The following is a 15,041-nucleotide window of genomic DNA, read 5'->3' as shown; positions in this document are numbered from 1 at the left end:
ACTCAGATGTTGTCAGCTCTCACATAATGCCTAAAGGAATTATGTGTAGCCACAAAGGCAGCCATCTTGGCACTGCTGGAAATTGGCATGAGTGACACTGAAGATCTCCAAGATAGCTGTTCATTACACCAAGAAAAAACAAGCCCAACATGACAACAATAAATTGCTAGCTGGTCGCAGCAGAAAACATCTACCCCATGAGATGACCGTGTGCTCATCCGTTCATGTGTCAGGAATCGTCCTCAGACCTCCAGGGATCTTAAAAATTAGTGGGCACTGTGGAGAAATGTGACTTGTTCAGCAAGGACAGTTTGAAACCGCTTTTTGAAGCTGGTCTGAAGTCACAGAGGACAGGAAGAACCTCTCCATCATGGAAAGGCAGAGGAAAGCCCGGCTACTCTTTGCTGGGAACACAAGAATTGGACTGTTGATGATTGGGCTAAAGTTCTCTTCAGTGATGAATCCAATTTTCAGTTGATTTCCACTCCAGCCAACTTACTGGTTAAAAGGAAGCATGGAGAAGCTACAAACCAGACTGTCTTGCCCCTACAGTAGAACATGGGGGTGGATCAGTGACGATCTGAGGTAGTTTCAATATGGGTGGAACAGCGACAATGAACCAGGTCATGTACAGGACTACTCTTGAAAACAGTGTTCTTCCATCAGCTGGAAAATTCTTTCCTGCCTCCAATGACTGGATTTTCCAACAAGACGATGCCCCTTGCCACACGGCAAGGTCAGTTAAAGCCTGGATGGAGAACCAGAACATTGAAATCATGCCTTGGCCTGCTCAATCACCAGCTCTGAATCCAACTGAAAACAGAAAATCATCAAACGCAAAATGGAAAACAACAAGCCCAAAAACAATGCAAACTTGTTTGAATTTGTGCAACAGGAATGAGCTGCTGTGACAGCAGAACAATGTCTGAAGCTGGTGGATAGCATGCCAAGATGCATAGGTGCAGTCATCAAAAACAATGGTTATGCAATCAAGTACAAACTCCTGTGTGTAGCATGTGACTAAAACAGACAGAAAAGAAAACATGGACAGCCGAAAAGCTGTTTTTGGCAGTACAAAGCCATAGCTATTGATGTAAGAACTTCAGTGATTTTGGTTATTATCAAGAAAAGCATGAAAAATATCTAGATATCAGCTCTTGAACTAAACTCTTACCTATTTGTTATTATATTTGTCAAAACAGATGTACCTTTAGTGGTACCAGGCATTAAAATGAACTAGAAATTGAAGAAAACAAGGGTGGCCTAATATTTTTTTCCATGACTGCATGCAACAATAACTGTGCAGCATGCATCCAGCATAATTTATGATCAAGTTTAACACCCAGCAGTTTTGTTTAATGCTTTCTTTTTCTGTAAGATTTATCCTCTGTATTTACAACAGTTTGCAAGAAAAATTATAAACATTAATTTGCTTGCATTGAGGACAACTTATGCACGTCAGACTAATTACTTATTTTAACCATTTTAATTACTCTGAGAGCAAAAAAATTAATAGTATGCTCTGCAAATTAGATACAACACAAACAACTGCGGACTGAACCAAGCGGCACACTGTAACTGTGTTTCTATTCTTATCGAGTTAAGCTAGTTTGTTCAAAGTTTACTCAAAAAACGTGGACGAACCATATGCACAAACAACCACCTGACAGCAATCTTTTAAACCACTCCCCGCTGGGTCATTCTAAATCACTTAACCTTCTGCGTCGACGGCAGCCAGCAGAGTCGCCATCGTTCCTGTTGTTGTTAAGCAAAGAAGATTTAAAATCGAAGGTGAGGACTTATGTTGACAGCACAGTGTGTAGTTAATTTAATAATCTGTCCCTTTGATAGCAAGGTAAAACGAACGCCAGCTAATGTATAGCTTTGCGTCGCTGATGAAATGTCACGGCTAATGCAAGCTAGCTTAAAGCTAACAGAGACGTTAAACAGCAGCCAAACTATCATTCCGTTATCATATCTTGCACGGCTAAGAGGCGGTTAAAATTCAACGACAGCTAACGTGCCAGTCATAAACATGCAAAACGGCGTCTTGTTTTATTAGCCAATGGTTCATTAACCGCTAGCGTTACTTGTGCAGCGAATTTGTGTAGAAAAACAACAGTGACGTGAAGTTTAGAGCAGGAAGCGTTAACGTTACCGAGGCTAGGCTAAGGTTAATGCCAATTCGGGGGCTTTAAACGTTACCCGACGCTTGGTGGTCAGCTAAGTAGGTGATTGACGGACGTTAGCTCTAAAGTCTTTATTATTTGTTGGCGAGGAGGGTACATTAATACAGCAAAGCATCTCGGAGAAGCAAGTTAGAAAGAAGCTCACCTCAAAACACAGGGCGTTACCAAATCTGCCACTAAAGTTAGCGGCCCCTGCTGTGACATTTATTCAAATCATGTGGTCGTGTTGTGGTTAGTAATGTAGGATGATGAGGCTCTTTAATTTCCAGGCCCAGTCGTCGGTTTCAACATTTTATTTAATTTATAGCTCTGCAATAAATTATACCATCATCAATGATATAATGTTCATTTTAGTGGCTTTAGAGAAGTGTTCATTTAACTTTATGGTAATTATGGAGGCTGGAGTTTGTGGTGATGTTGAATTGTATGACCCTTACTCGTATAAATGAGCTAATTTGGGCAATACAGCTCAGCAGCACTACAGTTTGCAGTCTTCAAAACGCCTTGCAGAAATCAACAAAAGAGGATAGGATTGTAATGGGTCTTTAAGCAGGTTAACCTTATAAATTAGCAACTGAATGTATCCGGTAACACTCGCAGCTAGTTGCATAACAATGGGACTATATTTCCTGTAGCTCTGAACCGCACCACTGTATACAATCATTCCTGTATTTATTTCACTTTGTTGCCCTCTAACACATTTATTCTTATAAACTACTCTTCCACACATGTTGGATTTGACAAAATATCATGCTGTGTGTGCTTACTAGGTTTCAGTGCTGTGTTATGGTTGAAAATATTGTTATCTGGGCTTGTTTACTGAACTTCACTCTGACAGGTTGCTGGCTTACTTGGCTATCTTTGACCACAGGTGCTGTCGCTTAAGTCCGTGGATCCATATCACTATCAGGCAGTCACTCAAACTCTACCGTCTTGTGTCATAAACCCTAAACTCTCTTACAGGTTGACTGAGACATTTCGCTTTCAGCTAATGATCAATTGGCGCTCAAATGTCAGAGAAATGCAGTGTACGTGACTCTGCACCCTGCGTTTGGATTTAGTGATGCTGCTTAATAATAAATGGTCTGAATGTCTCATAAGTGTTAAAAGAGCATCTTGCTTGCCTAGACGTTTAGCTTACAGTGCTGCTGTTTGCTCCTTGGTAGTGTCATGTTCATGTAACAGAGTTCATAGTCCCAAAGATAGGCACTGTGACTTTGATACCGAGTTCAGGAAGCAGCATGGTGGCAACTTTTAGTGTTTACACACCGTCACGTGTACTCTAGCAACAAATCAGATATGCCATCACACCACCCCACCAAGCCTTGTTGTTAACCAGATTGAGAAGTTGCAGGCCCTTTAAAAATCTGTGCTGTGAGTTGCAGACTTCATGTCCTATCTTGTCACTGGGCGGGGAATAACGGCTGCGTTTATGTGAAAGTTAACTTGCCGGTGTTACTTTTTTTTTTTTTTTTTTTTTTTACTGTGCAATAGCATCGTTTGATTTCTCATCTTGATTTCACAAGGTTCAAGGCAATCCGTGATGGACTCCAGGTCTCGCAGACTTCCTTTTTGTCTGTCCAGCTCAAGGTCGTCCTACACATCAAGTCCAGCAGTCCCCTCCTCATCACTGGGCTCCAGTAGGTTATACAGTAGGGAGAGTGTGCTGAATAATGACCGCTTTCCAAGGGCATCATCACCTTACAAAGCTGAACTCGATAAACAGGTAGGATGATGGTACTGTCTTCAGGCACACTGGCACAGAAGCTCACTGTCCTTGATGAATTTGCTTACTGCATGTATGATGCAAATGGAATGCACCAGTGTTGGTGTCTTGTTTGTGGTGTTTCTCGTTTCACTTTAGATTCACGCTTGCTTAGTTTATTTTAATGCTTGTTTGTTTTTGTTTTGTTGTTTTCTTAAAGCTGTAATTGCAGATGAGCTATAGATTCCACTAATTCCCCCTGGATTTCCAAAGTTTACACAGAACGACAGTGTCACAGCCATAAAAGTGTAGGTTTCTGCACCACAATTGCACTTAATCCGTGTCACTATCCTGCTTGGAGGGGCCTTGGTAGGCTGCCTCTCTCGTGTATTCCAGAGAGGACATTCACATAAGCTCTTTTCTTACAGGTTCCCTTTGGAGCATGATACAGTAGCTGACTACTGCAGACACTTTGGAGGTCTTTTTATAGGACAGCCTAGATTCCTTGGCACATGTTGTGTGTATTTCAGTTCTGCAGCTCATCAAAGCCCATCTCCAAAAGATAATGTTACTGGTAGCCTGGGCCTGGTGTGGTTGTTCCTGTTTTTTCCAGAAGAGTCCAAGCACGGGCTTAGACCCATCACACAGGCTTCTATTATTTATTTACTTATCGATGTGTTAAGATGAACCCCCGGTTGAAGGCATCCTCTGAAAATAATCTACTTGTTTCTTCTAACCTTAGTTGCATGACCACTTCCCATTAACCCAAATGGTAACGTTCACAAGAACAAAAAGGTGTGTGCAGAAATGTTTTCACATCACTTGGCTTTCTGCAGTTACAGGCTCTTATAAAACCAACACACATTCACGTGTTCACTTTTTTGCGTGACACACCAACCTGCTGAAAACCTGTGACAATATATTAAAACCTGTTCACATTCTTATTATGACCAGCTGATGGCTGCCTTCTTTTACTGTGTATTGCTAAGTTGCTGTTGTTCACAGAGTGTAAAATGGTTGGCAGGAATGTGTATTACATCACCTTCATGTTTGTATCCATGCTACCAGAGCATGGGATGTAATGCTCGAGTATAGGTACTAACTCTTGGCCACTTTGCTCTTTTTAAAGAATTCTCGTCTCCTGAGTTCGTCAAGGGACTACAGCAGCTCTGACAGTCGCTCCAGCAGCTGGAAGTTACCCTCTTTGACGCCCTCCAGCAGATCCTATGACCACCCGTGGGCCGAATCCCCTCTCAGCAGTAGAAGCAAACTGGTACTGAAGCTGCTCTGTGTCATTTGATTACAGCAGGCAAAATATCAGCCTGATTCAATGTATTTTCTGAAACATTTTAGGGTTTAGAGGTTTCTAGGAATATTACTGAATGATGTAACTGAAGTATGAATTTATTGTTTGATGTCTGCCTTCATTTTCCTAGACTGATTCTGAGGGGAGGTTGGGGATGTTGAACGCCAGTGATGATGGCGATTCTAAAAGGGCCAAACTGTCATACAGCAACAGAGGACTATACTCAAGAACGGCCAGCACTTCACTTGCAGGATCCACCTATTCCAGTAATGGGCTTAGCAGTGGCAGAGGTACATACCAGACTTGTCAAGGTCATGAGGAGAAACTGTTGTCCAAAGGGTCGTGTACCCAATCTTTTTTTTTTTTAACCTGTATGCCATTGTTCTGATGTAGGAGGATGGTGTGAAGATCTGACACACTACTTCACACTGCATACAGTTTCTCCAGAGTGCACCCCCACTGCCTGGCTTGAGTTTAACATTGCATTTCCTCATTTTAGTTGAGTCACCTGCCGCAGGAGGCTCCGGATTCAGATTGTTGCTCTTATCGCTGTATTGCTCACTCATTAGCAGTAGAAGCTAATACAAATAATGTGAAATGCCAGGGCTGCAGATCACACTAACAGTCTGATCATTAATTCATGTACATACAGAGAAAATAGTGGCTATTAAGTAGTCTGTCATCTGGGGTTACAAGTAGTATTTGACTTTAAGTGGAGTAGTAACAGAGGAGCAACATTGCATAAGAAACATCTGTGCTCTTGTTATAGTTGTGCTGACAACAAATCTGTGGTAGTAGGGGTGCTTGATTATCATTAGCTTTAGTACAGCGTCATTGATGCATCAATGTGTTTCCTTTTAGGGAAAGTTTTTTTACTGATTAAACTTTGGGCTGCTTTAATTTTGTTGTCAGTGCTCTAGTATTTGTACTTCAAGATCTGCTATTTGAAATTCTAAGTTTTCCAGTCCTTGCATTGCACCATCACTGATTGGAAAAAATAATCTTCCAGGGAACATCTAAAGCTCTGTGCAGTTAAAAATAACTTTGTATAAACAGGGATTCACTGCAGCTGGTGGTTTAGGAAATCCTTTGAAAATGTAGATATGACTTCATTCTGTTTATATGTACTTATATGGAACAATGTGTGTGTTCGAATGTAGTGTTATTCATGATATTACTTGGTCTTCCAGTCTGGTATTCAAACCACAGTTGGTAACTTAAAGTATGTTGTGTTAATTTTTGTAAAATCCAATTTCAACTAGCATACAACCATGGATACTAACAGAAATGTCTGAACTCATAAATAATTTATCATAAAACAAAAAGATTAGATATATTCACTGTCTTTGCCTTGCAAACTAGTGGTGAAAGACTCTCTAATGTACTGATAAACTAGACTCCATCCATCCATCACCTATACAACACTTGAGCCTCATTAGGGTTGTGGAGGCGCTGTAGTCTATCCCAGCTGACTTAGGGCCAAGGCAAGAGACACTGAACAGGTCGTCAGTCTATCGCAGGGCCACATATACAATCACACTTGCATTCACACCGACGGACAATTTAGAGTAACCAATTAACCTCAGAATATTTTTGGACTCTGGGAGGAAGCCGTAGTACCCGGAGAAAACCCACCCATACACAGGGAGAACATGCAAACTCCATGCAGAAAGACGGAAAGATCCTGGGAAGGTTGGGACACAAACCGGAGATCTTCTAGCTACAAGGCGAAAGTGCTAACCACTGATGCACTACGCAGCCCGACTGAGATCTAGTCCAATCACACTCTGTAATTTCATGATTGTATTAAATGTATTTGGTTAATGAATGGTGCTAACCTATTTGTCTTTTATTTCTCTCAACAGGTACAGATGAAAAACAGAATGACCTGCTTGATTCATCGTGGAGCTCTTGCCGTTTACTCTCACGGTCATCATCTTCCTCCTCCAAGCCGCTGCTGTCCAGGAGAGAGCAGGAGACAAAAACTGAGTCCAGTCTCTCAGGTTTGGGAGAAAGAAGAGTCAGGACTCCTGGACTGGTTTCCTCATTGTGTAGGCATATTTAGTCTTTTTCATTCATGCACATAAAAAAAAAAAAAAAAGAATCTGTTGAAATGAATTGCAAAGAACACAGTCTTACAAGCTAGCCTTCTCTTCCCTCATTTCAGATCAGACAGACAGGGTGACCTCCACTTATGCACAGGGAGCTCGGCCTAAAGAAACTACCTACTCTCCCTCCTACTCCTCCTCTTCCTCTACTGCTAGAGAAGGCTCCTTAAGTCGCCACCTCTCATCATCCACCACCCACCAGACTTCTCCTCTGGTCCGTGACTATAGCAGTAGGACCACGAGCTGTTTCTTGAACGGCTCATCCACCCTCCACTCATCTCAGGAACAAAGAGGAAGTGCCGATTCCTCCTCAGATGTCTCCTCCTCGTACTCCACTCGCACCCCCTGGTACTCCACTCCCCTTACCAGACCAGACGCCACACTCCCTCCAAGGCCATCTCCTGAAGGGGGGGAGTCAGACGGTCGGCGCTCCACACGTCGACTTTTGTCCCGTCTCTTTTCACGGCGTTCCAGCCAAGACTCCAGTGGCTCTTCCAGCATCCGCTCCCTGGACGATGACACTCCATCAACTGGTGGAGAGTCTGTGGACAGCGACGAGGGAGCCAGGATGTCTACTGTGGACCCTGACACTGTAGCTTCAGAGACAACCCTGGGCAGCCTCAGGAATCATAGAGCAGACCTCACCCCCATCCAGGAAAGCAACAGCGATGGCTATCGTAGTGGCTTGCCTAGACAGGCCAGAATGGCATCGTGGAGGGAGCCTGGCAGCAGCAGCAGTGGCGGAGGAGGAGGAAGCAGCTCTTCCTGGCTTTCTTCCTCTCTCCGGGGCCGCTGTCCTCCCCTACTCTGTCGCCTCAGAAGACATGCTAGGGAAGGGAGCACACACTCAGCTTCAGGCTTAGAAGGCTACAGCCGTCCACAGCATTTACTGAGAAGATGGGATGATCTTGAGCTTAAAGCATCACAGGATGATGATGATGATGAAGATGATGATGAGGAAGAGGAGGAGGAGGAGGAGGAGGATGATGAAGAGGAGGAAGGAGCAGTTGGTTTAGAGGCTTTTGGTGCAGGTTGTGCTTGCAGACTTGAGGATGAAAAGTTGCCTGACCTGGAAGATGCCTCAATAGAATTTTCGCCGCGTCGCAGAGTCGGAGTGTATGAAAACATTTCGGTTTCTATGGGTCCATTGGGAGGCGTTGAGAGCCAGCTGGATGGCCAGAAGGAAAAGACCATTTCCAGTAGGGATCAAGAGAAGCTGCGCAAGATCAAAGAGAGGTGATGCCGTTTGATCTCCCACACAAAATGCATCTCGTCCTTCTTGTTTTGTGCTTGATTGCTGTCCAGATTTATTTTGTCATGTCTATTTTCCTGTTCAATTTCAGCCTTTTTAAAAACTGCTAAATCTGTCTCTTGCTTTGCATTTTAGCAAAAGGTGTTTAAAAGTTTCACATAATAAATAATTCAGCTGCTCAGTAACAGTTTTAATATGTGAAACAGGAGGTGTAAAATACAAAAAGAACTGTATCAAGAGTAGAACTAATCATCCTCCTCTCCCGCTGTAGACTGCTGCTGGAGGATTCAGATGAGGAAGAAGGGGACCTGTGCCGAATCTGCCAGATGGGAGAGCAATCTTCCTCCAACCCCCTGATTCAGCCATGCCGCTGTACAGGCAGTCTGCAGTACGTCCACCAGGAATGCATCAAGAGGTGGCTTCACTCCAAAATTGGCTCAGGTAAACACGGGCCTGTCATCTGGCTACAGCTGTTACGTAGGACCATCGAGTCTCATCGCCAGAGTCCCCTTTCTTTAAATTTACTCTCTTCTGTTTTTTCTGTCAGGCACAAACCTAGAGGCCATCACAACATGTGAGCTCTGTAAGGAGAAGCTGCGTTTGAACATCGACAACTTTGACATTCAGGAGTTATACAGGACACACGTGCAAGTGAGTTTAGTACAGTGCAGTTCTTAAAGCACTTCATTAAAAGTAAATATTAAGGAACTGACTCATTTAAGTACATAAGACATAATGAGGTGATGTCTGACCAGCTCATGGTGCAGTTCTATCTTATAGTTGCATAGAAGTGATAAATGTGTCTGTGCAAATATAACAAAAAAGCTTTTCTGGCTTCAGTCAGAATATGATGAGTTCATCAGCAGCGGCCTCTACCTGGTGGTTCTGCTGCATTTCTGTGAGCAAAGGTTCTCTGATGTCCTTGGAGCGGTCGATGCAGCCGGGGTGAGAAAACTCACACATTCAGACACACACTTAGAGTTGTCTGACAGACACTTTTTTTACACTGTTGTCATTTTGCATTACAGTATAAAACACTGAGTATGTTTATATGCAGTCAATATTCCGGTTTCTGAAACATTTGGAATAACCCGTTTACATGGATAAACAGACAGTTACTCCTGTCTACATGAGCGTAATCAATTGGGATATTCCCATCCAAACCGGGACGGGCAGACAACGTCATGACGCAAATTGCGTCATTTTCGTTTCTTCTTCCTGTACCCAAAGACAAAAACAACAGCAGCAGCATCAGCAACGTGGTGGAAAATGAACTGTACGGGGCCGATAGCAGTCGCCTTTGTTTGCGCTTTGGTGCTCGTGTTGACCCAGCAGCAGTACCTCACACTATTGGGCCTCACAGTTTTAATTAATAGAAGGAGAGAACGTGAAGAAGAAATATTAAATGCAGCCGGAGCTGTGTCGTGCTTATCCACACTACCCGTACTCAAAAGACCAAGATTCCTTTCGGTTGAAACATGCGCAGAACGCAAATGAATGTTCCTTTCAATGGGGATATCCCGATGCGCGTTTATATGACGAGATATTTGGGTTAGAAAAGGAGTAACCCAGGGGTCTTATTCGGGTTTTTAAAAACCGGAATATGAGCATATTCAGGTTTTTGCGGGTGTTTACATGGCCGTACGCAACCAGGTTATTGCCAATATTCCGGTTAAGAAAGGGTTTTTGACTGCATATAAACACAGTCACTGTTTTTCTAGTCAGTGGATTCTCATTCATGCCCAGATGCACACTAACTCACACAACTGTTTAAGTGTTGAATTGTGGTAGACTTCAGACCTTGAAAAGAGGCAAATCTCCTCTTTCTCACCCAGCTATTCAACCTGATGAGAATGCTTCATGAACACATGGACAATCTTGAAAGTATGTTGCTGAGTTCTTCTCTATTCCCTCTTTCTGCCAGTCATCTGTAATCATTTTGTTTAAAGGTCCCATATGGTGAAAATGCAGTTTTATTGTTGTTTGTATGTTTCATAAACTTGGAGGTGTAAAATATGAAGACACTTACTGTTGTTATAGTTCTAGCCCTAACTATAAGTGGACTGCCAACTTTAGTCATTCTATGTAGAAGCTGGACAAACAATAGTTGTCAGCTAAAAATTAGCATAATCCTGCCCCCTGTCATGCTGCTGCTTCTGAAGTGAGTTATTCTGAATGAGCAGCCGCCTTCGCAGTTCGCCAGGTTTATTTATTCATAGAGCAGTTTCTGCTAACTCTAAAATCTCTCACACAAGCAAAGCATGGCAAATATTCTGTGGTGGGCTGCAGGAGCAAGCACAAGAACACTTCTAGTATCTCAGGCATTGAAGACCCTGTGAATTACTTTTATTTTTGATGGCAGTGTCCCCACAACAAGAGGAAAATCTTTACTGTTAGCATGTTCTGCTGCTAATTGGGGCTAAAATCACCATTAGTTTTGATTATATGCTCACATCTCAGCGATACATGGAAAGTGTAATTCTGAGGGACAACAAGAAATCTTAAAATCTTTTAAGACTGATTTGAAACAAATAAACAAGGACTAATTGGGTTACTGTGGTGCTCAGCCGGTGTCAGCCTTTTACATTTGTTTACCTCTGTCCTTTCTCTGCTCAAATATACTGTATTTCAGTACAGCTAAAATCCCAAAAATAAGATTTGCTCATTTACATATTAATAGTCAATGATATAAGTATGAAATAGTGACTGAATTGTAGCCAGGTAAGACTAGATGTCAACTAGCAGTCACATCGGAACCATCTCCAAGCTGCTGCATTGCACCTCTAAAATACAGGTTTTTGTTGTTTCTTTTTTTTTAAAATAACTGCAATGCTCTCTGCTAAACCACACTAGTTAGAGACCACGTCTGTGCCGTGAATTTAGCTGCATCTATATGCAAAATGATCTGTGAAAGAGAAAGTTACAAGTGTCAGAATGTTTTGGTCTGTTTGCTACCGTCTGGTCGACTGTGTTGCTTCAATCCATCAACCACCGAGCAGAGAAGATGCAGAGAGTTTCCTTCCTGTAGTTAGCGTGGACAGAAGCAGTTCAACAGCATTTACAGCTACAGACACTGAAACAGCCTGTTTAGAGCAGGGACATGAACCATTGGTGTGGTACTGAGATGGGTCAGTATATAACTGAGGGACTTTTGAAGTCCATGGGATATATCTTGCATACATTTTTATTGAAAGTAAAAAAAAAAAAAAAACGAATGCCATGTGGTGTTTGGTAAAGGTGGCCATGTTAAATTTTAGGCCTGAAAACAGCAAAAATGTCAACTATGTTACAAAGTCCTGTAATTATATATTGACCCAGATGTAAGATTTTAATTTATTTGCTAAAAATAGTAGCCTAGCCGCGCTAGACAACCCACGGCAACGAATTTAATTCTCTGCCAGGGAGGGTCTAGTTACCCTCCATAAGGCTCCAGGCTGGATTCTCCTAAAACTGGCCGGACCAATCACCATGAAGTGTAGAGTCAGAAGGCAGGCGTTACGAAGTGACGACAGAGGCGTGACGATTCTGACAGAAACAACCAGCGCACAATAAAAAGTTATCTTTCGACTCGGCTTTGGCCACAGCCCTTAAAGATTTGAAGCTAAAATTCAACTTGAAAGATAAACAAAGGACGGCACTGAAGTGTTTCATTGAGAAGAAAGACGTATTTGGACTTATGCCGACGGGATATGGCAAATCCTTATATTCCAGTTGGCTCCATGGCTCCGCTGGTTGGGAAGCTAATGGAACTTAGCCACAATCCGCCGGTGCTCTCGGAACTACATCAGCCTATTCGTTGCGTTGATTAGTTGTATACCTACCCAGTTGCTGCAGAGGGATTTGATAGACAACCTTTTAGCCCGCCTCCCTCCCTGTCGAGCTTCCCTAGACCCTTGTGCCGTCAGAAACATGGGTATAGCATGGCTAGGCTATAAAAATAGCACAATATGGGACCTTTAAAGCTACCAGCTTCAGTCATGTATTTTTTTTTACACATTTCTTTTGTGGCTACACATCTGACTTGATGCCTCTGGGTTGCAGTTCCCAACGGGGAAAGTGACGAGGAGCCACGAGACATCAGACCGTCGATTGAGTTTTCTGACCTGGATGACGACCTGGACGAAGACTACTAAATATGTGAAAATGGTGGAATGGGGGTAAATTAAAACAAAAGTGGGTCAGATGATTTGAAGTCGCAGGGCTACTCCATGGCATATGGTAGCTCACCCAGTTTTCGCACATGCTTTGACATTGTCATGTTCATCTGAAATGCAATGGCACTAAGAAATGCCAAGTGCACAGAACATGTCTCGCCTTTGTTGCAGGTGGCTTTTGCAGATATGCAAATTGGGAATGAACTTGTGCATACAATGTTTTGGTTATTGCCACTGTTTTTTTCTGTTTCTCTGAGAGTGCACTTTATTCAATTATATGAGTAAATGAAAATGCAAGTGTTTTTAACTATTATACCACAAGTGCTTTAATGTTTAAATGAAAAGGTAGAGATGGATTCAGACAACAGCGATGAGTGATTTGTGCTCATGTTGTGATAGCAAGGCAAGGCTTTTGGGAGAGAACAAAGAAAGTGGTGGTTATTCCTTTTGTCTGTTTCCTCTGAGTGTTCCCACTAAGAATATGTTAATAAAATGTCTTCATTGTGTCATGAATGCTTTATGTATGTCCAAATCTAGTTTCATGTTTTTAATTTTGGGAATAAAGATGGATTGCAAACAGCCTTTTCTGTTAAATTGGTCTTCACTATTCATTTATTATCTTTTGATGTTGCATGCAGGCACAGTAGAGTTAACTATACTAACACTGGCTGTTACTGTAAATTAGTGAAATCTTTGCTCCTTTCTTCCAACTTGAGGTAAATTGCTGTATCTTGGAGTCAACACCCACAACACAGTTCTGATATAGGAGCACTTCTGAATTAACCTAATAAAAAAATTGCTGATCTTGGTTCAGTAATTCGAAGTGAATGAAGTGCAAAGTAGCAATTCAATCTCACAATCCATCTACTTCTGATACACTATATTACCAAAAGTATTCACTCACCTGCATTGACTCGCATCTGATGTGTCATCCCATTCCTAATCCATAGGGTTCAGTTTGACGTCGGTCCACCCTTTGCAGCTATAACAGCTTCAACTCTTCTGGGAAGGCTGTCCACAAGGTTTAGGAGTGTGTTTATGGGAATTTTTGACCATTCTTCCAGAAGCGCATTTGTGAGGTCACACTGATGTTGGACCAGAAGGTCTGGCTCTCAGTCTCTGCTCTAATTCATCCCAAAGGTGTTCTATCGGGCTGAGGTCAGGACTCTGTGCAGGCCAATCAAGTCCACACCAGACTCTGTTATCCATGTCTTTATGGACCTTGCTTTGTGCACAGTCATGTTGGAAGAGGAAGGGGCAGCTCCAAACTGTTCCCACAAAGTTGGGAGCATGGAATTGTCCAAAATGTCTTGGTATGCTGAAGCATTCAGAGTTCCTTTCACTGGAACTAAGGGGCCAAGCCCAGCTCCTGAAAAACAAGCCCACACCATAATCCCCCCTCCACCAAACTTTACACTTGGCACAATGCAGTCCCACAAGTATGGTTCTCCTGGCAACCACCAAACCCAGACTGGTCCATCACATTGCCAGATGGAGAAGCGTGATTGGTCACTCCAGAGAAGACGTCTTCACTGCTCTAGAGTCCAGTGACGGTGTGCTTTACACCACTGCATCCCACGCTTTGCATTGCGCTTGGTGATGTACGGCTTGGATGCAGCTGCTCGGCCATGGAAACCCATTCCATGAAGCTCTCTGCTGAAGCATTGTTCTTGAGCTAATCTGAAAGCCACATGAAGTTTGAAGGTCTGTAGCGATTGACTCTGCAGAAAGTTGGCCACCTCTTGGCACTATGCGCCTCAGCATCCTCTGACCCCACTCCGTCAGTTTACGTGGCCGACCACTTGGTGGCTGAGTTGCTGTTGTTCCCACACACTTCCACTTTCTGAAAATACAGCTGACAGTTGACCGTGGAATATTTAGGAGCGAGGAAATGTCACAACTGGATTTGTTGCACAGGTGGCATCCTATCACAGTTCCACGCTGGAATTCACTGAGCTCCTGAGACCCAGTCTTTCACAAATGTTTGTAAAAGCAGTCTGCATGCCCAGGTGCTTGATTTGATACACCTGTGGCCATGGAAGTGATTGGAACACCTGATCCTGATTATTTGAATGGGTGAGCGAATACCTTTGGCAATATAGTGTATATTCCATGGGGATGTTCTTAAGACTTGATTCTAGAACTTGTGTGTAATTTTAATAATGTGAAGGCTTGTGAACAGTGAGTCATATAAAGATAAATCTGGAAAAACAAAATCTAAGACATGGACAGCAGCTTGCTGAGTGGAACGAAAGATGGAATTCCTGCAAGAAGCTGCCCATTCAAATCAAAATTATTTTAAGTATTCATTACCGGGTCAATATAAA

The 15,041-nt window shown here is 42.8% G+C and overlaps 1 protein-coding gene across 2 annotated transcripts; it reads left to right on the top strand.

Annotated features, from left to right (window-relative positions):
• The first annotated feature begins 1,616 nt into the window (after positions 1–1,616).
• Positions 1,617–13,295, top strand: marchf7 (membrane-associated ring finger (C3HC4) 7). Of its 2 annotated transcripts, XM_022195457.2 has the most exons (11): positions 1,625–1,791; positions 3,716–3,915; positions 5,024–5,167; positions 5,331–5,490; positions 7,066–7,251; positions 7,368–8,544; positions 8,832–9,001; positions 9,108–9,211; positions 9,401–9,505; positions 10,396–10,444; positions 12,602–13,295. In XM_022195457.2, exons 2-11 carry the CDS (start codon positions 3,733–3,735, stop codon positions 12,691–12,693), a joined length of 2,370 nt encoding a protein of 789 aa, XP_022051149.2. In that variant the 5' UTR covers positions 1,625–1,791; positions 3,716–3,732; the 3' UTR covers positions 12,694–13,295. The 2 variants fall into 2 exon arrangements, with proteins under 2 accessions (XP_022051150.2, XP_022051149.2); XM_022195458.2 differs by lacking the exon at positions 10,396–10,444 and having other exon boundaries at positions 1,617–1,791.
• The last annotated feature ends 1,746 nt before the right edge of the window (positions 13,296–15,041 follow it).

This window comes from Acanthochromis polyacanthus, chromosome 2 (genome assembly GCF_021347895.1).
Source record: "Acanthochromis polyacanthus isolate Apoly-LR-REF ecotype Palm Island chromosome 2, KAUST_Apoly_ChrSc, whole genome shotgun sequence".
Lineage (NCBI taxonomy): Eukaryota > Metazoa > Chordata > Actinopteri > Pomacentridae > Acanthochromis > Acanthochromis polyacanthus.
This window is presented reverse-complemented; position numbering and strand designations above follow the sequence as displayed.